Genomic DNA, 26,053 nt, shown 5'->3' with positions numbered 1-26,053 from the left:
TTTTCTGAACATTTTATTTTGAAAACAAAGAATTGTCACTTTTGCATACAAGCTTATGCAAACATTTACATCTAATCTGGGAGCACTATACTTAGCCTCATATTGATAAACTTTTGAAACATGTATTCACTTTTTTTTCTACTGGAAACCACTGTCAGTAGTGCAGCATAACCTTAAAACATCTATTTACAGTGCTCAGCCTAATAATGACGGCTTTACATTAATCAACCATAAATACATGTTCAAACAGCAGTAACTTATGGACACAGATTACCTCAACTGCAGACAGTTCCCTTCTCTGTAAACTGGTAGCTAAAGGGTTTGTGCTGCAAGGGGCTGGGCCTACTTGTCCCAAGGACAGAATAAATATGAAAACTTGTTGCCCTTGACCCCAAACAATATGTCCTGGGCGATAGGAATTCCACATCCCTGCAGGAGGCTTCTGTTTTAAGAAGCACTCTTCGCTTCTAAATTGCTTGCCTTCTGAATCTTGGTTTCTATGTTGTGGAACGTGACTGTTGTGGAACGTGACTGTCATAATATATTCCCAATTTATGTCCTTTATCCTGTGTGTAAATGTTAGGTTTTATGAACCTGTCACTGTAGGCTTTGTGGTTTTTACCAGGCACCATTTTTCAAGTCTCAGGCTAGACATCATACAGTCATTTATTAGTATTGTGGCAATGCAGCATTCTGAACTGGACACAATAATCTCTTTGAGGCTTGACCAATGATACTTAAAGAAAAAGTTCCATAATTGTCCACAATAAGCACCACAAATGCCTTACTGTGTGAGTCCAGCTACACACTGCATTGAGCTATTCAATTTGGCATAGAAGGATTTTCCTAACAATGTTACAGAAAACCTCAGAATGTTCTGAGTCTTCTTTCTGCTATCTGCATCCATTGTAGACAACCTTATGCACCACCTAAGTAGTTGTATCATCACATAGCATGGAGCACTGCATAACAGCCACTAGAGGGTTCTATATTGAAACTGTAGAAGACAGACACTATTGAAACTGCAGGGTGCCAGTAGGTGAGAGTATCTGGGGCACTGCACATAACCTTTCCATTGCAGTAGTGGTGGGGGACCCTCAGATGTTCTAAAGAAAGGTGGAGCAGAAACCAAAGCTTGCATCCTTAGCATTACCAACACATCGGGTTGCCACTATTCTATTTGATTAGATTAAATATCATACTGGTACTTCTGATACTACATGTCCTCTGTCCTAAAAGTTAAACCCCACTTGCCAAGTACATTTAAGGTGGAGCATTTCAATTTTCACCACCCACCATGTGAGTCAACTCAGTGGGGATTGTTATGATGGCCACTCTTCAAAGCCGCATCTCCACTACATGTCAAATAAGGACAAATATGGGGAGTGGAAAAGAGGAAGGGGAGATGAGAAGGTAGGGCCTTCTAATCACTTCACTAAGAGACTGATTGACAATAACATTTTGATTAAGCCCTTATGTTCAACATTTACTTTCTGCTTTCATCTCAGTGCAATCATGTATTTTAAAGGATACTGTTTGCCCTCAAATATAACCTCTTTAGCAATAGTATTTGGTGAACTGTTTGTCCTAGAATGTTTGATTTAACAAATGTCTGGAGCTGGACCCTACCTTCTCACTGTCTTAAGTTTAGACAACCTGAGTTCAAGCCCCTGACTATGATTAGAGATTCCTGGTTTCGAGAAAGACTTGCTTTTCCCAGTGCCACAAGAAGAAATGTATTGTTTGTTCCTGAAGCAAATTATGGCTGAAGTCAACCCTGCTAACAACATTTGTGTTATGTCTAGGGAAACTGGTTATGAAAAGCTGTAAACCTTACCTTTAACACTCTCCCTTCACTATTACTGCAATGTTCACCCATTAGTGACATAAATATGAAAAGTTATTACTGATTAAGAAAAATGTCCCCAATTGTGCCTTTTCTGTGACCTTATTACCATAAATAATCCCTTTAACTGAACACACAATGTAGCCCTGTATAACAGCAAAATATAGCAATTGCCATTGGCATTAAATATGAATCACTGTTGGAAACTTTCCGGAGCTCCTTCCAAAATATTCTTGTTATTCATAGTTCATTTACAAATCAATAAAACATATTCTTGCCCATTTTCCAGATACACACTCATGCTCTCACTCTCACTCTAGAAACTGATAATATCTACAGACACAGATAGATAGATAGATAGATAGATAGATAGATAGACAGACAGACAGACAGACAGACAGACAGACAGACAGACAGACAGACAGACAGACAGACAGACAGACAGATAGATAGATAGATAGATAGATAGATAGATAGATAGATAGATAGATAGATAGATCGTCATAATGTCATAATTCTAATAATAAACTGTAAAATGTAATAGTTTCTGAGACTAGGCAATAGGGTAAAACGACTATAGCTTTCTCATTTAAGCCACCCGCATCACTTTCCCAACGAAACTATTGGGCACAATAAAGCCATCTATCTCAGCTACAAATGTAATGGTAGTTATCATAACTCATGCCCTTTATTTATGGTTATGAAATGTTGGCTTAGTAGAACTGATTCCTGCCAATCTCTTTTCCTGTGCATGTGTGATAGACATGGTGATCATCTTTGTGCAATGCTTGACAATGGTTCCTACTGGAATAATATATGGATATATCTGATCAATCAAAGCAAAATCGCACTATTAAGGTTGTTGTAGGATGTGAAACAGAAGAACCATGAGCAACCACAAATAATGGCAACAAACACAAAGAGTTTGTTAACAATAATCAATATGTATTTGTGACAAAAAAGAATGCAAAAAAAATCATAGCCTCCCAAAAATCATAGTGTCCCATGTGTGCCGGAACCCACATTTACCAAAGATCATTCGTGCAGATACACAAATTCCTAGGAAGAAGCCAAAACAAAAAGTAGGTTTCCAAGTTTGAGCAGACGACCTCAAACAATGGTATCAATATCAAACAGACTCTTTTAACATTCAAAGGGTCGCATTACAAGAGATGTATGAGGGTTTGGAGGTGGTTTGTTTTCAATTTTCTAGTAAGAAAAATAGGCAATCGAAGACTTTTTCATAAATGTCCACATTAGAGAGTCTGCTACATCGTGTTGGGTGATGGATGGTGTTGAATGCAGCAGAGAGATTAAGAAGAATTAGAGCAGCTTCCCCTTTTGAATTGGCTTGCCATGGAAGCTCACCCTTCATTGAAACTGGTATATTCAGTACCTCTGCAGAATGGAAGCCAGTGAGTCATCTTTCAATATATTCTAACATTTGAGTGTTGACCTCCCTTTCAATCAGTTCATCAATTTGCCATGGGCCTGTAATTTGCAGGCTTTTTAACATCAAGACCTGATTTCTTCAGAAGCGTTTTAAAGAATGCACATTTAATTATTTTTGGTATGGGACTGGTAGTGAGAGAAGCATTGAAAATCGACTGCGCGCTTAGGATATCCTTGAACACTGTAGGGCATGGTTTATGGGGAATCCAGATTTTCACTTTATGATAACAGTTATTTGAAAGATTATTCTGAGATGAGAGAGAATGCTTCTCTGGTGATTGTGGAAAGTGTGAAATTATTTTGCCTTTCGCTGGATATGAGAGACCATGGTATTGCAGAATATTTTCCAGGAACACTTTTCATCTGAGCAAGCTATTTTTGAATTCTGATATAATCCTGAAATGTACACAACAAGATGGAAATGAGGGGAAAAATCACAGATGTTTCGTGTTTGCTTTCCTGATGATTGTCCTCTTAAAGTATAATGGGTGGGAGTTTGGATTTCTGCTCTCTGGGCCTTTTTATGTGCTTGAGAGCGTTGTTAGTAGGTGTGATGGACTAGAGCTCCTTGGTGGACCTTTTGGCTCATGGAGTTTAAGTTGAATTAGATGCTTTTTTCGTTCGGACGACGTAATCAAAGACGTTTGCCAACTATTGATTATATATACAAGAATGGCTAATGACAGCCAGTGCAAGGTCTTAGGAGCTGATCTTTGGCTGGTCAAAAACTATGTAGCTGTAAGGTAGAGAGAGACTCCTTATGCACAATTGCATTTCCTCCAGCCCTTTTATTTGGGTGGTTTCTCATGTTTAATTCTTCATGCAGAATTGGGTCTGCGGCATTGACTAGCCAAGTTTAATTTATGAATAGTTGCAGGTAATTTATACAATATGTATTATGATGAGGACGCACCTATTGTCATTCAATTCTCTAGGAAGAGCAGTCAGGTTAGCCCAAGAGGTGACTGGTTGGTGGGAATACAGTGGGGGAGGTGGGGCGCAACTGTGCTATCACTGAGTCTGCCAGGATGAGTACTCAGCTGACATGACAGTAATATTTTATGGATGTTTTGATGTTTGCTAACCTGGGACGAGATGTAATGAGGCATGTTGTGTTAGTTTACTGCAAAGGACATAACAAACATTAATCTTTTAAATGCCGGGACAGGTAGTCGGCTGGCAAGGCAGGTGTATTTTAAAGGTAACAATGCCTTGCTCTGTAGGGATGGGATATCAACTGGCATGGTTCTGTAGGTGTCCTGGAAAGAAGGTATCAGACTTAATGTTTGTCGATGCTGGGTCCCACTGGCATGATAATTTTATTTCTAAGATATCTTGCGGCTTCTTATGCCGGAACAGGATGTCAGCTTGCATGCTTGTGTTGTTGGAACAAAGGAGATAAGGAAATAAGGATCAGTGAACTTTAGGTTCGTGATGAGTCTAGTAGAGGGATTTGCTTGACGGAGATAATATGAAGGAGTGTGGAACTTGGCTGTTGTAAAGATGGGCTGTAGTTTTCAGAACTGGTTTTCGGAGCAGACCAGGCAGTGTTTTGCTTATGTTTTTCATAGGCATGCATGAGTGGGGAGGAGGCTGCAATAGTGGGTGGGTCTTAGCATAGGTAAAGTCTTACACATCACCAAGAGAAATGGAGGCGTGGCAGGGAAGAGCTGATGGCATTATGATGAGATTGGGTTGGTAGTGGGAGTAGGTACCTGTTATGTGGACTTAGAGGAGAGGGAGAGAGAGTGTGGAAGAGGGGAAATGGGGTAAAGAAGATAAGTGTGCATACAGGGGATATTTTTCTCATTCTGACATTTTATGAAGAAGCAATCCATTCCCAGTAAAGGGTTCATCCTAGCGCTATTTGTATTCCTCCAGAATTAGATCATCTGGGTACCATCCCCCCATTTTTGCTATGTTTCCCAACTCCGCCAGACCCAGCACATGTTAGGCCCATGCTATAGATGAATGATAGACTCCCCTGCCCTAAAATATGGGTGATCAAAGCCCATCCAGGTCCAATGGAGAGCCTCTCATATTGTTTTAGTAATCCTTTGTTCACCTCCCAGAAACCCTTGCTGAATTTTTGGGGAGAATTCTTTAATTCCAATTTAAGTTATTGATCTGTGTCTGTCTGTAATTATTTCTGAGTTGATGACTGAATTTTGTCTACGCTACACGTGGTATATGCTGATATCTTTCATATATGGTTCTGATACCCCCTTGCAATATAAAACTGTAAAAATAACAAAATATGTAAAATTACATGAATCTCACAAACAGCAACTAGTTGGAGAACTTTAAAAAGAAAATTGCATCATTACACAGATAGAAAAGTAATGCTATGTAATAAAGCTATGACAATTTAGACAACAAAACAACATTCACAATTTAGAGAATAAATTGCATGTGACAAAGAGGTGAAATCCAAATGTATACCATAAATAGACAACGTCCCAGACCAGTTCAAGACAACAAATGCAAAACGTTCCCCTTTAAGCCAAACATTGACAAATGGTGAGTAACTCCACGTTATAGGCTTAAGGGGAAAGGACCAACACTCATACACTCCTAGACAAGGACAAAGCCCGAGACGAAGGACACGATTTGTGGTGAGTGATGGGGTCCTCACCTCTCACTCGGCTCACCAGCTCTTGGCGATGTTGGCCAGACTAAGTTGGACAGCTCCTTTGCTGTTTTGCACGGGCTCCAAGACTGACGCACTCCAAAATAATCCACTGTGTCATTGTAGAATGCCCGCTCACTCAGGGCATCGGCAAGAAGGCTGTGTCAGGAAAGGCATTGGCATCACAGTCAAGGTCAGCAATTGAAATGGCCTTGTATGAAGATTAAATACTGTATACATGATGCCCGATGGCAAATTCTATCATTGCCATTAATCTCTAATCGTGCCAGAGATGCCCAAAAAATGCATCTTTCAAATTCCATGAAGACTTCTAATATCATAGGAGTCATGACACAGCTATACTGTCAGTCACTCAGAAAGAATCTCAACTAGTACTCCAAGCACCAATAGTACTGGACCCACACTTACATCTAAAGTACTCACAAAATATCCACTGCAAGGTGCAAATCACATAAATAAGGAAGCTCAATATATTTGCAGTCTAGAAGCAGTAAGACATTTCAGTGGCAAGAGCTGGGTGTGGTGGTATCTTAAAATAATAGACAGGAGCTACATAGCCTGGAACCACAAGCGGACTCTGGACTCTGTAAGAGAATACTAACAGGGAGAAATGAATATGTGATTAAGGATAGCGTTTCTTCCACAAAAACGTTCCTTCCTCAAAAAAGAAGGTCATGTCAGCTTTTGGTCAAGAAAAGATCCACCAGGAAGATATATTATATTCTGACCAACTAAGTACATCTGCTTGCAAACTCTACATATATTCTGTGAAGCATAAATGAGTGTCTGTCACCGAAGTAGGAGGCAGCCGTGAAACACTGAGGATGGGGGGGGGGGGGTGGTCCTCCGTTGCTTCAGCTCAGTGTCTATCCTTCCTCTCTCCTTTTTTCCTCAATATGGAATATTTGCTACCTGGCATCATAACTGTAAAAATAGACACTTTCTAGTTTTCTGTAGCTACTAGAAGGACCAGGACCATGTATTCCTAGTGCCTTCTTTTCTCTTTCTGGAAGGGCATAGTGACATTGACCCAAACAGAAAGTAGTGAGGCTTCTTCCTTGTAGAATGTGCTATAGCGAGCACTGCTAGCACCCTCAGAGATCCTCCATCTAGATTGTGGCTCCTAATACACATAGGCCAAACCTTTCTAAGAAGAGGACGCCAGGAGCCTCCTCCAGTTTTCTCAACGACCTGTGATGTAATCAGGGCCTGGAAGATCTGACCAGAGATGGGGCCTAGAGAGAGGACTAACTAGGATTTGTGGATCAAATACAAACCAGATAATTTAATGCTCTCCCCTTTCCCCCTTTCTGTTTCCTGTGTGGGAAAAACCAGGAGAAATTCCATTGATTTGATTGGCTAGATGAATTTTTAAGGTGTCAAGCCCTGCATATAGGACAGACTTTTTCATCGCCCACAACTTAGCATGCATATTTGCATTTGTATGCATGGTGGACCTAACAGTTTCAATTTGGTGCCCAGTCCTGTTTTCTGTCCTAGTGCCACCCTGGAGGCAATTTTATGACGCTGTATCATGTTTCAATATTAAATAATTTACAAAATGTCATGCTTCACAGATTTCATCTAATGTACAGCAACATAAAGCCAGGAGGAAATTCCAGTTCACGGGTTACAAATGCTTTCTACTTGATCCAGTTTGTGATGTATGGGTTCGTGGAATTTTAAGTAGCTGCTACAAGTCTCCAGTTATCCAGTCGCACCTTGGAATAGACTTAATTAGTATGGTTACGGTGAAATCGTTGGGATAACCACTGCCAAACAGCAATAAATTCATTGGCAGCGATTGCGTCAATATACACAAATGAAAATCAGTGTTTAGAGAGAATTTAAATCCTGTGGAGTCAGACTGCATTTAAAAAAGTACAATCTCCCTTGTGTTTTTTTTTTCTGTCAGCTATAAGTAGCCTGGTGCCCAACAATCTATCCAGCGTAACTTTATCTAGATAAACCCGTTTGTAACTGGTCAAGAGGAATTTCCAGTGTGCTAATAAAACGAAAAGTATACTTTTTTAAAGTTTTTTTCCTCGACACCCAGCACTGTGGTTTAGTCTGTATGGTGGGGGCGGGGGTGGAGTTGTGGTCGTAATACGTTATATCTATGCCACAGAGTACTTATAAACGACACGCCGAGCTGACAGCTCAGAGGCCGGAAGAGCACAGTCCTTTGACTCGTGCTAAGAGGTTGGTCAAAGCTGACCTCAGGCACTTCCCGCCAGGACTACCTCCGCCCCTCCTCGCCCATCAGAAGCCAGCATTCCATCAATGTTTCCAATACATATATACACATTTAAAGCGACAGAAGAGACAATATTACCGGATGTTGTCACGATACTCCTTGACTTTCAAGAACTGGTCGGTTGAAAGCAAGGGGCTCCTCAGAATTCTTTCGATGGCAGACAGTTTATCTTCAAGGCTTTTGAAGTAAATATCGCAGCTCGGAAACGGCCTTTTCTTGTCAAGATTTGCAGTGAACCTAATTAGGCCTTGAAGTGCCTGAGAGAGGGAAGTAATCTCGCCGTCCCAGTGATCAAAGCACAAGTGGCAGAGGGCGCAATTTGGGAATTCCTGTTTGTAGCCCCGCGCACATTTGTCACAGCGCCTCCCAATGACGCCCACCAGGCAGTTGCAAGCACCGCTTTCGCTGTCACACACTGGCCTTCGGGTGCCTTCCAGGCTGCACCTGCAGGCTGCAAACAATAAATAAGCAATTAAGCAAACAGCTACATAAATTAATAAATACTACTACATTACCCATTACAGCTGCTGCTACTACTAATGATAATCAGAAATAAATCTTACTTTTTCTAATCACGAGAAACGTGCAATGCTTGAAAACAATCATCCTCCTTTTAAAAGCAAATCTCATTAAAGGAATTGTTTGTTTCTAGGTTGCTGGCTTGCATTGGTCACAGTCGTGGGTTTGGTGTGTTTTTGTTTCTTTTTCTTGTGTGTCCTTGAAACAAATTCATCACTTTGTGTTAATGAAATCATAACATTTATTTTTCACGTATTCACGTTCATTACGCCTTGGCCATCGACCCTGTTACATTGCTAATTTAACTTTTGCCAATACGTTTGACTGCGAGCGAACCTCTTTCCTTTTGTGTGTCTCCGTCAAGCTCATGGCGTGGCGCTTTGAATCGGCTCGCTTATGTGAAAGTGTTTTACTTTTCATTTTCAATTTCTGTGGCAAGAAAAGTCTGGTTAGGGATTTATAACGCCAATAACTCTAACTCGAGCAAATGCTAGACCAATTACTTTGCAAATGCTTGTTTTTATGTCGTTGGAGAAAGTCATTTTCATCTTATAGTGAGGAGTGTATTTTTTCAATGTTCATTTTGCTTCTATGATACACTGCATTTTAATAAGCTATTTTTGAAATTATTAAATTAGCCTAATACCTTGATGAAATTTTTCGAGCTGATCACTGTAAATAAGTGTGACCTCTGGTTCTGGGTGAAACAAAGTCTATCTGCCCAGTGGAAGAGCAGCAGAATGGTGACCCATTTCTGTTGAATCAATCGGACCAACAAGACGGACAATGAAGTAGCCAGAGTGTCATGGTCTCTAGGAACGGAAAGAAATTGGCCCCTCAGACTGCTGTTTTAACTGCAAAATACATTTAAAAAAACAGGGTTCAGTCCCATGGTCCCTAAGGCCTGTGGATTGTACATCACCTGCTGCACCAATCAATGGAAGCTATGGCTCGAAGATGGAGAAACACAACTTAGGAGGAAGGTTGTGGGCCAGTTTTGAACGTTTTGCATTTCAGACAACTGGATGAATTTTTTTTTTTGAATGGATGCATGGAGGTGCAAGGCTCTTCTTTCTCAAACCTCACATAATCCTTGCAAATACATGGTTTACTACCCATAGGTGGTAAAGTTATCTGCACATGTTAACACATAAAAATATGGACTTTCAAACCTCTTTTAAGTTGTTGCAAGTAACAAAGATCACCAACAATCATTCAGTTAGAGAGGTCATGAGGAAAATTATAAAATTAACTCTTGCACAAGTTGAACAGGGCATTCAAATATGTAAAGCAGGAATCTCCTTGAACTATGGGTTGGCCAATAATCAGGGTCTTGGAAAGCTTTGCTGATTTAATAACCATTTTACACACTGACTTTTTTTAGGTATCTGGAATATCACACGTCTACCCTAGAGCCAGCATGCAAGAGCAAAAGTAGAATGTGCAGCATTCTACTGATAGATATGAGGGTGGAGTAAAAAATCTACATGATTGCACACATTTTTTCCCATTTGTAGTTACCAGCTAAATTGTACTATTTATTAATCAGAGGAGTGATCCTATCTCACGGTGTACATTGTGACCACTTTTTACAGAGTGTGTACTGCCTTTATAGGTTGAAGGCTGTTAGACAGTGCAGCTGTCTGGTTTGCTTACAACATCTTGTGGGCATTCTGAAAGATTTCTTGGGAATGCATTCTGCCCATTGCTGACCATTGGCTTTGTGATTCACATTTTCTGGCTTTCTATTATGCTGGCTTTATTTGTTTTAGGCTGCCCAGCTTGAGTTCATTCCTCCCGTTGCGCAAACCCTGTTCATTGTATTGTTCCACAAACTCTCCTTCTGTAAGTAGGTCTTTAAATCTTGTTGTCATCTTGTCACATTTGCTGTGCATTCAAAGACAGAGGTCAAATATCACCCTCTTTCTTCTGACGGAGCTTGATGTTTACTTTTCTATCTCTGACTTCAAAGTGAGAGAATTTATGTGACAATCCTGCTGAGTAACCGTATGAGAGGAGAAGTTGTAGGATTTTTTTTAAAACACAACTGTGAACTGTGAACTGTGCTGATGTTTCAGAATATATCAGAATTAGTACAAATGAAGCACTTTTTTTGTGAAAGTACAGTGTACACAAATGTTTGAATACAAGTAAAACACATCAATACACTCTAGGTGATGACATTTGCACACGTCATTTGTGCACAATAAAAACATATTTTGGTGCAAATGTAATGGTCATTTCAATTGAAAATGTGTTGTCTATAATGGCAGTGCACTACCACAATAAGAATACTCCATTCTACGCCACTACACTCTATGCCCTTCCTCTCTATGTGAGTCCCCTCTATTCTATGACCATCCACTCCACTCTACGACATGCCACTCCCTCTATGCCACTAACTTCATGACACAACATGCCACTCCACTCTATGCCCCCCACACCACTCAAATCTACCCCACTCCATTCTACCCCATTCCACCCAAATCTATCCCACTCCACTCTATCCCACTGTACTCCAGTCTACACCAATCTAGCCCACTCCAGTTCACTCCAATCTACCCCACCCCATTTCACCCCACCCCATCTACCCCACTTCAACCCAGCCCAATCTACCCCACTCCACTCCAATCTATTCCAATCCACTCCACTACAATCCAATCAAACCCACTCCACTACAGTGTACCCCAATCTACCTCATCACACTCTATCCTACCCAAATCTACCCCACTCTGCTCCACTCTACCCCACCCCACTCACTCCAACCTACCCTGCTCCAATCTACCCCACTCCAAATGACTCCAATCCACCCCACTCTAATTCACTCCAATCAAACCCACTGAACTCCACTTCAATCTACCAGACTCCACTAAAGTCTACTCCACTCCTCTCTACCCCTCTACCCCAGTCCAATTTACTCCACTCCATTCTAATTAAGGGCTCTCCACTCCAAACTCCACTGCAATCTATCCAACTCCTCTTCACACTTAACTTCTGCACTCCAAATTACCCCACTCCACCACAATCTACCCCAGTCCCATCTACAACCATCTATCTCACTCCACTCCAATCTACCACACTCCACTCTACTACTCCCCACTCTACCCAAATCTACAGCACACCCCTTCACTCCAATTTACCCCACTGCAGTCTACCACACTCCACTCAAATCTACTCCCACTCAACTCCAATCTATCCCATCCTGTCACACTCCAATCTACCCCACCCCAACCTAATCTACCCTACTCCATTCCACTTCTCCCACTATATCCTACTCCAATCTATCCCACTTCAATCTACCCTATCTACTCCACTCTAATCTACTCTACTCCAATTGACCCCACGACACCCCCACTCAAATCTACCCCACCCATTCTAGCCCACAACAATCTACCCACTCCACTCCAGTCTAACCCATTGCTCTCCAATCTACCCTAATCTACTGCACTCCACTCAAATCTAGCACACTGCTTCAATCTACTCCACTCCACTCCAGTCTACCCCACTCCAATGTACCCCAATCAACCCCATTTTAATGTACCCCAATCCAACCCAGCGCACTCCATTCCAATCTGCCAGACTCCACTCCAAGCTACCCACTCCACTCCAATCTACCCAAGTCCAATTTATTTATCCCACACTCCATTCCAATTTACCACACTCCACTCAAAACTCCACTGCTATCTATCCAGCTCCTCTTCTCACTTACCTACTGCACTCCAATCTACCCCACTCCACCACAATCCACCCCACTCCAATCTACAGCAGTTTACCTGACTTCACTCTAATCTACCATACTACTACTCTCCACTCCACCTAAGTCTACCCCACGCCGCTTCACTCAAATTTATCCCACTCCAGTCTACCACATTCCACACAAATCTACCCCACTCCACCACACTCCAATCTTCCCCACCCCAATCTATCCTACTCCAATATAGCTCCCCACTTTACCCCACTCCAAACTACCTTACTCCCATCTACCCTATCCACCCCTCTCAAATCTACTCCACTCCAATATACCCCCACTGTACCCCACTCCACCCCACTCCAATCTATCCCACCCACTCTACCTCACCCCAGTCTATCCCACTTCACTCCAATCTCGACTCCACTCCAATCTATTGAACTCCACTCTAATACACCCAATCTACTGACTCCACTCTACCGTACTCTACCACATTCCATTCCACTATACCCAATCTACCCTATTCCACCACATCTACTAAACTTCACTCCTATCTACCCCACTCAAGTTCAATCTAACCCACTGCACCCCAATCCAACGCACTCTACCTCACTCCAATCTACCCCAAGCCACCCCACTCCAAACCAAACTACCATATTCCAATCTACCCAATCCCCATCTACCCTACTCCAATTCCAATCTACTCCAATCCAATCTACCCACTTTAACCTAATCTACCCACCCCATTCCAATCTACCCCACCCCATCCCATTCTACCCCACACCACTCTATCCAACTCAATCCAATCTACCCCACTCCACTCCAATCTACCCATTCAATCAATTCTAACCTATTTTAATCTACCCAATCGACCCCAAACCACAATAATCTACTCCTTTCCACTCCAATCTACTCCCACCACTCCAATCTACCTCACTCCCACCCACTCTACTCCAATCTACCCCAATCCAGTCTACCCCACTCCACTCCAATGTAGCCCATTCCACCACACTCCACTCTTCCTCAGCCTACCCCACTCCACTCCAATCGAGCCCAGTAAATCCCACTCCACTCTAGCCCGATCCACCCCACTTCAATCTACCCCACTCCACCCAAGTCTACCCCAATTCAATCTATTTCACCACCCCGCTGGAGTATACCTGCCTCCAAACTACTCAACTCCAATCTACCCCACTCAACCCCAATCTACCCCACTCGACCTCACTCCAGTGTACCCCAACCCATCCAAATCTACTTCACACCACTCCAATCTACCCCACTCCACTCAATCTACGCCACTCTACTGCAATGTACCCCACTCCAATCTACCTCGAGCCACCCGCTCCACTTCAATCTACCACAATATAGGCCAATCCGCTCTCCTGAATCTACCCTGATCTACCCTACTCCTATCTACCACACTCCAATCTACCACAATGCACTCTGCCCCACTCCAGTCTAACCCACTTCCCTAATCTACCCATTCCACCTCAATTTATCATAATTCAATCTACCACAAACCAGTCTACCACACCAATCTACCCAACTCCCCACTCCAATCTACCTCACTCCAACCTACCACAATCTACCCCACCCCACTCCACTCCACTCCACTCCATTACAATCTACCCTAATGTTACCAATCCATACCCACTCAATTCTAAACCACCTCAACCCTACTCCACTTTACCCCATCAACCCCACTCCACTCTTCCCCAATAGACCCCGTTCCACTCTACGCCAATCTACCCCACCCCACTAACTTTTAGCCATGTTGAACAGCAGTCACACCAGTGTACAACATAGCTGAAGCACAATGCCAAAGCCAATAGCTCTCACATAGGCGGGATCTATTGGCTTTACCAATGCTTGTTCCATTCTGCAGTGAGCTTTTGCGATGTTCAGGCAGAGTTTTAAGGGATCCAAGAATCACTGTATTGTTCGGGTAAGAGGTGAAAATCAGTAGTGAGTAATTATCTCCTTTAGGGTACAAATACAACGAATCTACAATATCACTTTAATGCCCGTTAATTCGCCCCAATTTACCACATTTTACTCTTGAGAAGAAGATACACATTCCCATCCAGACACGAGAGTGTGACTGACATAATGCAGCGCTGATAGCTTGCAGTCAGGGGGAGGAGGTAGCACGTGCCAGGTACTGACTCACACAAACATAACATGAACAGTCAAAGGAGTTCGGAGGACGATGCAGTGTCTGGCACTGACACACACTGGTTGAAAATGGAAAAACAGAAAAAACATGCAATACCACATGCAGGACTCTGATAACCACTAAGAGGTGAGTTTGGATGGGCATACTGTAGGCTATAGGATGGAGTCAGTTTTATGATTCTGAAACATAATTTCAACTGACCATTTTTTTTTGGCCGAACAAGCATTGGCATGAACCCGACCGCTCTTGTTTGCATTTTGAGTTGTGACTAAATCATTACAAAAGACACGGCAGAGAAACAAAATAAAAAAATAAAAACACCAATCCGTATAAAATGCATCGATGAGCTGAAGAGTTAAAATGCGTGATCATTCAGAGTCCTTTTGAGATGTAATATATTATAGTTCCTTATAAATTGCAATGCAATTGCAATGCAGGTGGAATTGCATACTAAGCAGCCAAGAGCATGAAGTGAAATACTCTTCACGTAGAGCCAAAGCCCATTCCATGAATATGTTAAAGAACTGGTAACAAAAGGTTTGCGGACAGCTGCTCTGTCAAGCCCAACCTAAAAACCCTCATGTTTTCTAACAGTCATGTGTTTACATTGGAAAGGCAGCTTAGTGGCTTGAGTGCCCGCTGAAGACATGTGTATGTTGTCAGGAGCAGGCCTGCCTTTGGAAGACTGTACAAAGACTGGCAGTTGGTGCAAAACACTGTGGGCCTGATTACAACTTTGGAGGAGGTGTTAATCCGTCCCAAAAGTGACGGTAAAGTGACGGATATACCACCAGCCGTATTACGAGTCCATTATATCCTATGGAACTCATAATACGGCTGGTGGTATATCCGTCCCTTTACCGTCACTTTTGGGAGGGATTAACACCTCCTCCAAAGTTGTAATCAGGCCCTGTGTCTAACTTGCAGTAGTCACACAACTCACTGAGAACATTGTGGTGAAACCGATAGCTGGTAAAAAGTCTTGTGTGCAACCACAGAAGGCACTCAATGCAATGAGAACACTGTGGCAAACTCACAGCTGGTAAGGAGCACTGTGTACAGCCTGGGACGGATACTAAACCCACTTGGAGCAGTGAGGCAAGACTGGTAGCAGGTAGGAACCATGTGAAAACAGCAGAAGGCAGTACGTATTAGGTCCTGACTCATAGATCATAGCAAGGTCTGTGTGTATCCTGCAGCAGGCACCCATCACAGCTCAGAGGAAGCGACCATGCTTTCTAGGTGAAGAGAGTCTTCAACCTACGTAAAACAATGTAGAAGGAATAGCAGCTGCTAAAATACCATCTGTGCAACCTGCAGCAGGCGGTCAACCTCCTGTGAACGCTGTGGCAGGACTTGAAGCTTGTACATAGTCCTCTGTGCAGGGTGGAGCTCAGAACTAACCCACTGAGAAAAGTGTGGCACATACATAATACCACTCCATCTCCCTGACACTGGAATCATTACACTATCGTGATCAGCCCACTAACCACCTTTACAGCACTATGCTTCCCCCCAGTACATTGTCAGAGGCCCAAAACTCCTCAGCAAAAAATGTGCAACATTCCTCTTGTGCTCTGTGCTCATTCTGCAAAACCCAGGGCCTCATTTACAAGAAACTGAGGCATCAGATTTCTTGCACTGCCTAATGATTCCCTAACAACGCCATGGATGCGCTGTATTTACAATACAGAGCTCCATGATGCAAGTTTTCACAGATGCATCAGAAATGTTGACACTTCTCTTGGTGCTAACCTGACACATCGACGGACTAGCTGCAAAAAAATTACGCTACTCCAGCAAGGTGAGGAAGGCTCCCATAGGAAAAAGTCCTGCATCAGTTTAATGCCTGCCCTGAGCAGGCGTTAATTTTTGACGCAGTGAAGTCGTTGAACAATGTAGTGAAATGTTGTAAATTTCACGGTGTCAGTTCTGTGTTGTTTTTCGCCCTGGAACTTGCTGGGAACGCCTACCTTGAATATCATTGCTAGCATCTGGTGCCCAGGGGTGAAACATGATGCTAGAGACCACTAGTGTCACTTTGTAGATTTGGGGTTGTTTTTGCGCTGCCACAGCTTAAAAAAAATTATGCTGCAGCAGCACAAGGACCTTGTAAATAAGGCCCTCCTCCCCCATTTCAGACAGCGTTGCATCTAAAAAAGGAGACAATTGAGTTGTAGTTGTAGAACCTGGCTGTATAACTTACTCAAGAAGGTCATCTCCAAAGACAAAAACCTATTTTTCTTTAGAAAAATCTCGAACACGCCCCTTTCCAAACTCTTCACACATTCACCAGCAAGAACCTTGCACTGATTGCTTTTGGAGAGCTGCACCTTCTAAGTCACTAAAAGTATGCGGCAATAAAGGAGCAAATTATAGGGCATGGTTGGCTAAAATATTGAGCAAGGCAAAGGAAAATCATGCAGAATATACAGCACAATCCGTGTCGGTACTAGTTGGTCATTTTTTTCATTTTGCATACATTTCTGTCACATTAGCATACGTTTAACACCTGAAAACAGCATTCTGCGCCTGAAAAGTAAATACATAACTTTTGCAAAGGATCTGCCACTGCACTAAACCACGTGTGGAATCATTTTAGTATCTTGTGATTCGTTTGAGCGCGAAGCCAATTTTTGTTGTTGAAATCTGCATGTTTTTCAGCATACAGTGGATTATGTGGGAAGTGTGGTATTAACCCCTAACTATGCAAAAAATGCCACAGCCTCAAAAATACATATTTCCACTCTCCTTGGTTATAAATTCATTCATTCACTCCTGAAGTCCTGCATTTACAAACTGGAATCCTTACAGCGATGACTCGGAATGTTTCCTTTGTAATGATGACAGAATGCTGTTGTTCATAACAATATCACTTACAATTTATTAGCAAGAAAAGCTTCAGTTTGTGGAGTGTGCAACATGAACAGCTAACATTAATGTGACTCATGGCAGGCGGGGTACGGGGTAGTTTGAAATCCACCCAGTGTCTGTGTCTCGGTGTCAGCATTGTGAAACAAAAAAACAAATCGTAGACCCTGACTGCGGGCTTCCTCTGGCTTTGATGAAGAAGTTTTGTCTGTGAGAAACATGTTTTGTATCTTCTTCATTTAATCTTTTTATCACAAAAAATGTCGAGGTCATATCAGTCAGGCTACCATTTAAATGCCTCCAGCAGGATTGTCCTGCTTCAAAGCAGGTACTTTATCATGTGCAGACGCCTCTCCTGTTGTGACAGGGGCCCTGATACCTCCGCGGTAGATGTTTCCTGCCCTAACCTGCTTGCTCATTATGTCTGCAGTTTGTGTGATAACCTGACCGCCATGTGAGGCCATTTTATCTCCTTGCATCCTTTTCACTCGCTTGTAATGGCTGCCAAGCCTTTTACAACTGAGTCCCTCGTGCTCCATTCTTCATCGACCACTCTCAATGTCTTCAGATAATTAATTGCAGAAGGTGGGTGATTCCACTCACATGCTTAAAGCATTCGAAATCTATAGTTCAAACGGACAGGGTGAATGCAACAATTTAGTAGCCATGGTAGGAGGTGCTTGAAGCAGCAGTTCACTAGTAAGCAGTGCTTAATTTGTGCTTGTTGTTACCGGTGCTGAGAATCCGGCACATTTTTTTTGAGGGCCGGAACTTATTCTTCTGCCTCAGGCATTTACTGCAAGCAAAAGACACATATGGGAAAGACGGAGGAAGAGAAAAACGAAAAAGCGTCACAAAGGGAGAAAACGGAAAGCTGCAAGATTGAGTTGAAGGGCCAGGGAGTGGCTTTAAATGGATTAAAGAGGCCCCAGATGGCTTCGGGATTACGCTGCATGAGTATTCCGTGTTCGCACATTTAATTGCAGCAGCTGTGTGTTTAAGAGGAGGGCTTTGAGCACCGGCATGTTTTTATTTACAAATTAAGCACTACTAGTAAGGGGAAGTGCTCTAGTTAACATTTCATTTGATTTAGCTGATTTGTGCCATTATAGAAGGCCATTATTAATATGAAAATTCAGTATTTTCTCCACGCATTCGTAATTGTCAAATTTCCAAACCCTATCAGCTCTCCATGGGCACCCTGGGCTTTTCGGCAATCTCTTTTAACAAGACTGCTATTCGCAGGTGTAGCCAAGGTACGTTTTCTGCTTTGGCGTTGACAAGCTACAAATGATGGAATGGACTGATCTTTAGAAGACTTTACAGTGCTCATGAAGCTTTGGCCTCTGTTGATGTAACCATCAGCGCGTACCAAGATAGTGGTATTAATTGGGTGTAAGAAAAGTCTCCTGAAAAGAGGCAGGTGTGGCACTTTGGATTTCATTATGAAAAAGAGCTGATACACCTGGGGTGCGATTCACGAAAAAGTGGGGGAAATGCAGATGGAGATCTCTAACTCATCCTTATTCTATTTTCTCTTCTGTTTTCTATTCACAAAACATAGGATGACCAGGCGACCCGGATTTGCCGGGACAGTCCTGGTTTTTCACCAGCTGTCCCGGCAGATATCAGGAAATTTAGCTCATGTCACGGTTTTCAGAGAGGGTCGACTGAAAACGGTGAGAGGGGAGCTGCTATGGTTTCCAAAGCAGGGATAATTAGCAGCTGTTATAATTTTTTTTTTTAATAAACAGGCATGATACTGGCTTTAAAAATTGCATTTTATTTATATTCTTAGTGCATCTGCTTGAATTCTGTGCTGATGAGCGCTGTCATTCTGCAAGCACGTAAATCTGTAGTCCTTTGGCTATTTTTGGGAAATATCACGGTTTTTTAACTTCAAAATTCCAGTCACCCTACAAAACATTCCCATGATTATGCCTGGAAAGCAGTGGCAGGCAGTGCTTTAAATGGGCCGGTGCGCCGGTGCTGTCCGATAGTGAATGTCGGCACATTTATTTTGAGAGGGAGAGTACCTGCACTTCTCAAGAAAAGCGTAATACTTTTAAATGGAGAGTTTCGGCACTTCTCCGAAACTGGCAGGTACTCTGGTACAGAGTGACTGCACTTCTATTTTTCCATTTCAAGCACTGGTGGCAGGTACAGTTTTTCAGGTGTACTCCTAGGAAGGTCATGTACATTCCCACAGCAGGAATAAAATCCCTATCAATATGCACTTATTTTTTCTCTTACTGGTGAAAATATTTTTCTCTGTGGAGAAAGCCTTTTCACTACCCCAGCAAGTATGGTGGTGATTCACTCCCCTTCCCACCCTGGAGTTATTCCAGCCTTGTGTTGGAGTAGATTTACCACCCTTGATATGGAGTAAATAGAAGGTAGAGGACTTTGAGAATAGCCAGTAACACGTTTGTGAGCATTCCCAGACTTCTGAGACAGACTATGCTCTGAAACTCCCACGTCACACTCCTTGGTGTAGAGCTCTGAATTTGTGGAGATTACTGCCCTTTCTTCCTGTCAAGCGTCAAAAAGGTAACGGTCATAGACGTGCATTTATGGCAAAAATCACGTTTTATAATAGAAGGAAGTAGGTTAAGGCAGAAGTATTTTACTTACGGATGCACTTCACTTTGGGATTTCCATAGTAGTTTTCAGCACACTGATCACAGTTTCTTCCACCGTACTCTGATTTGCACGGGCACGCACCTGTGAACTGTAATTGACAATCTTGCATTAACATAGAGCCTCTGCATGTGCCTCTGCGTGTGCCTCGATATTTTTAATCTAAGTTTGCATCATATAATAGGAGAGTAATTTGTAAGTAGGCACAAACACAGACAAACATACATATGCATCTTTTTCTTATAGTTAGCATCATGATATATGAGGAGGGTGGATAAAGTGGATGCAGACACACATGCATTTTCTCTCTAAGCATCATAATATAGAAGGGTGGTAAATAATGTGCAAAGAGGCACACACACGGATTTTGTCTCTCTAATTTAGCATCCTACTATATATGATAGAAAGATAATGCAAACGAAGACACACTCACACACACACCCAATTACACACATGCATTTTCATGTCTGAACAGCATAATACAGGAGGAGGGTGGATAATGTTTAAATTGACAGGTCACACATGAATTTGTTTCTAAGTTAGCATCATGGGAGTAGGGTGCATTATGTGCAAGTACACAGACTCATGCATTTGTCTAAGTTTGCATTGCAATATGAGTAGGAGTGCGGTGGATAATGTGTAACTAGGAACGGGCACCACACACCAACACGTATCTTACTTAGCGTCAGAATATAGGAGGAGGACAGATGTAAGGAGGGACACACACAAACGCACACAGACACACACACAGTTTTCTCTCAGCATCTCAATACAGGAGGGGTAGGTAATGTGTACGCAGGCACAAACACACACGTGTCTTAGTAAGCATCATTGTACAGGAGGAGAGTAGATAATGTTCAAGAAAGCAGACACACCCCACACACTCATACACGCTTCTCACTAAGTATCATAACATAGGAGGAGGGTAGATAATGTGTAAGACAGCAGGCACCAACAGACAGGAGTCTGCTTGTCTGGGCCTTGCTGCTGCTCGATTTTCTACGGTGGGTCTTTAATGCTCCCCAAAAAAGAGAGTTGTTTGGTAAGGAGGCACTAGGGATAAACAAGGCGTGCTCGGCCGTTAATAAACGCCGCTTCCAAGCTTTCTTGCAAGGTCGCTCTGTCACAAAGGACCAGCAGGGTTCTCTAGCCAAAGGCCATCCCTACTGTGAGGGCTCCACAGGCAGCAACCAGCCCTTCTCCACGGGGCTTCCATTCCCACACTGTGCGTGTGAAGGATCTTTGTGAAGCACACACCCTGCAGCCGCATCTGCCTGAGAGTGCAGCTGTAGAACTTAGGATAATGTAAAGGAAACACCCGAAAAGATGCGTGTTCAATAATTGTTTTCATTTCTCTGGGTGACTTGCTCTGACATCTCATGCTTGTGGAAAGGGATACAAAGAATGCCGATGTAGGAAGCTGGCTCTTGTTATATCAAAGTGAGGTATAGTGTGCACAGAGTCCAGGGGTTCCCCAAGAGGCTTGACAGAGGCAATAATAGATAATGCTAATGCTCTATTTGTGGTAGTGTGGTCGAGCAGTTAGGCTTATCAGAGGGTAGCATTAAGCATTTGTTGTACACACAAAAGCAATAGAAGAAACACACACTCAATGAATTCACTCCAGACCAATAGGATTTTATAGAAAAAGATGATTTTTTAATTTATTTCTAGAACCGCAAGATTCAATTAGGAGGTAAGTACATTAAATGAAAGGTACTTTGCATAGTTATAATCAGGACTTTGAATAGAATCAACAATGTAGACAATTTTCTTTAAAATGGCAAAAAGCTATTTTAAAAGTGGACACCGTGCAATTTTCAACAGTTCCTGGGGGAAAAAGTACGGTACAGTTTTGGAGGTAAGCAACCAACTTACAGATTTAGGGGGTCATTACGACCTCGGCGGTAAAAGGCGCTTACCGCCAGACAGAAGACCGCCATAACATCGCCGTGGTCGCGGTAAACCGCCACGGTCATTCTGACCCACAACAGGCAAACCGCCAAAATACCGACATCCACAAAAGTCCGCCACACCAAAGGTCAGCGATAAACTGGCGATGACCAAACCTCCACCGTCACGCCAACAGAAATACGCCCATGCCATTACGACCCACGAATCCACGCGGCGGTCTTTCAACCACGGTATTCTATTGGCGATACACACCGCCGCGGTCGAAATACACATACTCGTACAAAACACTACCACATTGGCCAATTCGAAATACACACACCTGATACACATACACACACCACTCCCACACACCCAATACAATATAAAACACACACCCACATCACCCACAAACCCCTACGACCAAAAATTCCGAACGAAGACCAGAGAGAGACACCACAGTCAACTACCAAGCATCCACAGGCACACAATACCAATACCCACAGAACTTCCATGCATCTCACACAACACACCACTAAATAGCACCCCACCTATCACTACACACTCCACCCTACACATCATCCACACCACCCCATGGCACCTCAAAGACACCCCAGGTTCTCAGATGATGAACTCAGGGTCATGGTGGAGGAAATCATACGAGTGGAGCCCCAGCTGTTCGGGACACAGGTGCAGCACACCACCATTGCCAGGAAGATGGAGCTATGGAGCAGAATAGTCGACAGGGTCAACGCTGTGGGACAGCACCCAAGAAATAGGGACAACATCAGGAAGAGGTGGAACGACCTACAGGGGAAGGTGCGTTCCATGGTATCAAGGCACAACATTGCGGTACAGCGGACTGGCGGCAGACCCCCACCTCCTCCCCCAGAATTTACAACATGGGAGGAGCAAGTCTTGAACATCCTGCATCCTGAGGGCCTCGCAGGAGTCGGTGGAGGAATGGACTCTGGTAAGTCTCATCTTCACTACTTCATCCCCCCCACCCCACCTGCATGCCAACTCATACCCCCACCCTCACCCCCACCCCCATCACAACTACCCCTTGCAAATGTCTCACCATCACAACCCACCCATCCCAAAACTTAGCCCTGCATGCGGCCCCAAAGCATGGACACCCATCACCAAAGCATGCCCAATGCACATACCCATCACCCCCCCGCCCCCCAAAACACCGTCACAACAGCCCCCACAAAGGAATGCCAGCACTGAGGTACACGGGCACCCACCCATTGCACGCCATTGGCACACACAGAAGCAATAACCATACTTTTATACCCCTGCAGGACCCGAACGCCAGGTCACCGCGCAGGAGGGTCCACAAATGTCCACTCCACCCCCAGAAGAGGCCCACAGTGATGACAGCAGCTCTGTCTCCCTGGATCTAGATGACCAGCCCGGTCCATCGGGGACCTCGAGACAGTCGGTTCCCCTCAGACAGTCACAGGCCACAGCAGACCTTCCCCCCTCTGGGAACACCAGCACAGCACCCACCCAGCGGGCCCATACCTCTGTCCCCAGGACACGTCAATCAGCGGTGTGTCCACCACTACAGGGAACCCAGGTTAACCCACCACCCCAACAACAACAGGGACCTGGGGCAGTGGTAGTGGGCACACGGTCCAGGGGACGGAGGCACAGGGAAACAGGGGAACTGGGAGGGCTGCTGTGCGACAGGGGGGGGACAGGCCAAGGGAACCCACTCTCCACGAGGCCCTCTCCTCCATCATGGGAGCATACCACCGCTCCCAGGAAACGATGGTGACGGTCCTGGCCAGGTTTCAGGAAATCCAGCTTCTGCAGGAGCAACAGTATATGGGGTTCAGGGAGTAACTAAGAAACATCAGTTCCGCCATGGGTACCATCGTAGTGGCCCTGAATGAGTTAATCACCACATTGCGGAACACTGTGGCACCTCAAAGAGCCCCTGTCACTAGCATGGACCAAGAACTGGCTACCACCTCCGCCGGCGCTAGTGGACAGGAGGCCCCGACACAAGACCAACAGGCCACCAGAACCCCACCCCCTGCAGAAGGAGAACCACCCCGCAAGCGGGCCCTGAGATCCAGGAAGAAGATAGAGTAACATGTCAAGACCCCCGCCAGCAAAGGATGCCGCCCTGATTGTCATCCCACTGTAACACATTGTCACCCTGTCCAACTTTAAACTGCCCCTGCTCCACTTTCCACAGGCATTTGGACAATGCACCTGTGAGCCTGATAGTCTGGACTCTGCCATGGACAATCCTCCACCATCACCCCTCACCGTTTTGCAACCACCCATCCAAATTAGAGCACTTGAATAAACACACTTATTGCACATAAACAATCTGGAGTCTGTCTGTGATTTTAACAAATGTATTAGACATGACAGTGCCAACATTTTTATTCACATTGTGATGCCAACAAACCGCTGTCACACAGCTGTAGTCCATGGGTTAAACAAAGCAGATGTCACGCAGTGGGGCCCACAGCTCTGAAAACGGAAGGGAAAGTCACAACACGGTTACCATACACTGGGGGAAAAAGTCAGACAGTCTTTAAGTAAATGTAATATGCCGGTGTGTACTCTTACCTGTGTGTCACTGAAAATATTGCTCTATTACTGTGTTCCCGTTGTCTATGTCGTCCTCTTCGGCTTCCTCTTCTTCACTCTCCACAGGCTCCACAGCTGCTACAACACCACCATCTGGACCATCCTCCTGCAGAAAAGGCACCTGGCGGCGCAAAGCCAGGTTGTGAAGCATACAGCAGGCCACGATGATCTGGCACACATTCTTTGGTGAGTACATTAGGGATCCACCTGTCATATGGAGGCACCTGAACCTGGCCTTCAGGAGGCCAAAGGTGCGTTCGATCACCCTCCTAGTCCGCCCATGGGCCTCGTTGTAGCGTTCCTCTGCCCTGGTCCTGGGATTCCTCACTGGGGTCAGTAGCCAGGACAGGTTGGGGTAACCAGAGTCCCCTAATAGCCACACCCAGTGCCTCTGGAGTTGACCCATCACATACGGGATGCTGCTATTCCGCAGGATGTAGGCGTCATGCACTGAGCCAGGGAACATGGCATAAACATGGGAGATGTACTGGTCTGCCAAACAGACCATCTGTACATTCATCGAATGATAACTTTTCCTGTTCCTGTACACCTGTTCACTCCTGCTGGGGGGTACCAAAGCCACATGTGTCCCATCAATGGCACCTATGATGTTGGGGATATGTCCAAGGGCATAGAAATCACCCTTCACTGTAGGAAAATCCCCCACCTCAGGGAAAACGATGTAGCTCCGCATTTGTTTGAGCAGGGCAGACAACACTCTGGACAACACCTTGGAAAACATAGGTTGAGACATCCCTGATGATATTGCCACTGTCGTTTGAAATGACCCACTTGCTAAGAAATGGAGTACTGACAGCACCTGCACTAGAGGGGGGATCCCTGTGGGTTGGCGGATGGGTGACATCAGGTCTGCCTCCAGCTGGGCACACAGTTCATGTATAGTGGCTCGGTCAAGCCTGTATGTCAGAATGTCATGTCGTTCCTCCATTGTCGACAGGTCCACCAGCGGTCTGTACACTGGAAGGTTCCTCCATCTCCTTGCATTGCCCAGCGGACGGTGCCTAGGAAGGACAACAGCGAGCACAGAGTCAATCAACCCACAGGTACGTTCCCACAGCTTGCACACAACACGACACACAACACGATTCACTATGCATTGAATGGTTTGTATGAGTGTTGAGGAAAGGCCTAGGTATGTGTGACGCAGTAGAAATTAAGCCATGTGGGCCCTTGAAATGGCGGCTGCTTGACCTGTGAAGTGTGACAATGGGATGTGAGGTCAATGCGCTGGTGTGGCACACCGTGGCGGTAGGCGGTCGAAGACCGCGGCGCAAAGCCGCATTGGTTAACATTGAACCCTATGGGTTTCACGAGCCAATGACGATGTGCGCCAGCGGTCGCGGTATACACCGCCGCGGTACGCATCGCAGCGGGCGTGACCGCCATTTTCTATCTACTTAATCACTCGATACCTGATCTTCCACAGG

The 26,053-nt window shown here is 44.3% G+C and overlaps 1 protein-coding gene across 2 annotated transcripts in view; it reads right to left on the bottom strand.

Annotated features, from left to right (window-relative positions):
• Positions 1-26,053, bottom strand: part of LAMB4 (laminin subunit beta 4) — a 724,082-nt gene that overhangs the window by 196,080 nt on the left and 501,949 nt on the right. The window contains exons 25-27 of one of the 2 annotated variants that reach the window (XM_069229818.1): positions 20,094-20,190; positions 8,284-8,656; positions 5,934-6,086 (exon numbers count right to left, since the gene is read on the bottom strand). In XM_069229818.1, coding sequence (XP_069085919.1) covers positions 5,934-6,086; positions 8,284-8,656; positions 20,094-20,190 — 623 coding nt within the window. The remainder of the gene's footprint in view (positions 1-5,933; positions 6,087-8,283; positions 8,657-20,093; positions 20,191-26,053) is intronic. The other variant, XM_069229820.1, reaches the window with a different exon arrangement.

Source organism: Pleurodeles waltl, chromosome 4_1 (genome assembly GCF_031143425.1).
Source record: "Pleurodeles waltl isolate 20211129_DDA chromosome 4_1, aPleWal1.hap1.20221129, whole genome shotgun sequence".
NCBI classification, from domain to species: Eukaryota; Metazoa; Chordata; class Amphibia; order Caudata; family Salamandridae; genus Pleurodeles; species Pleurodeles waltl.
This window is presented reverse-complemented; position numbering and strand designations above follow the sequence as displayed.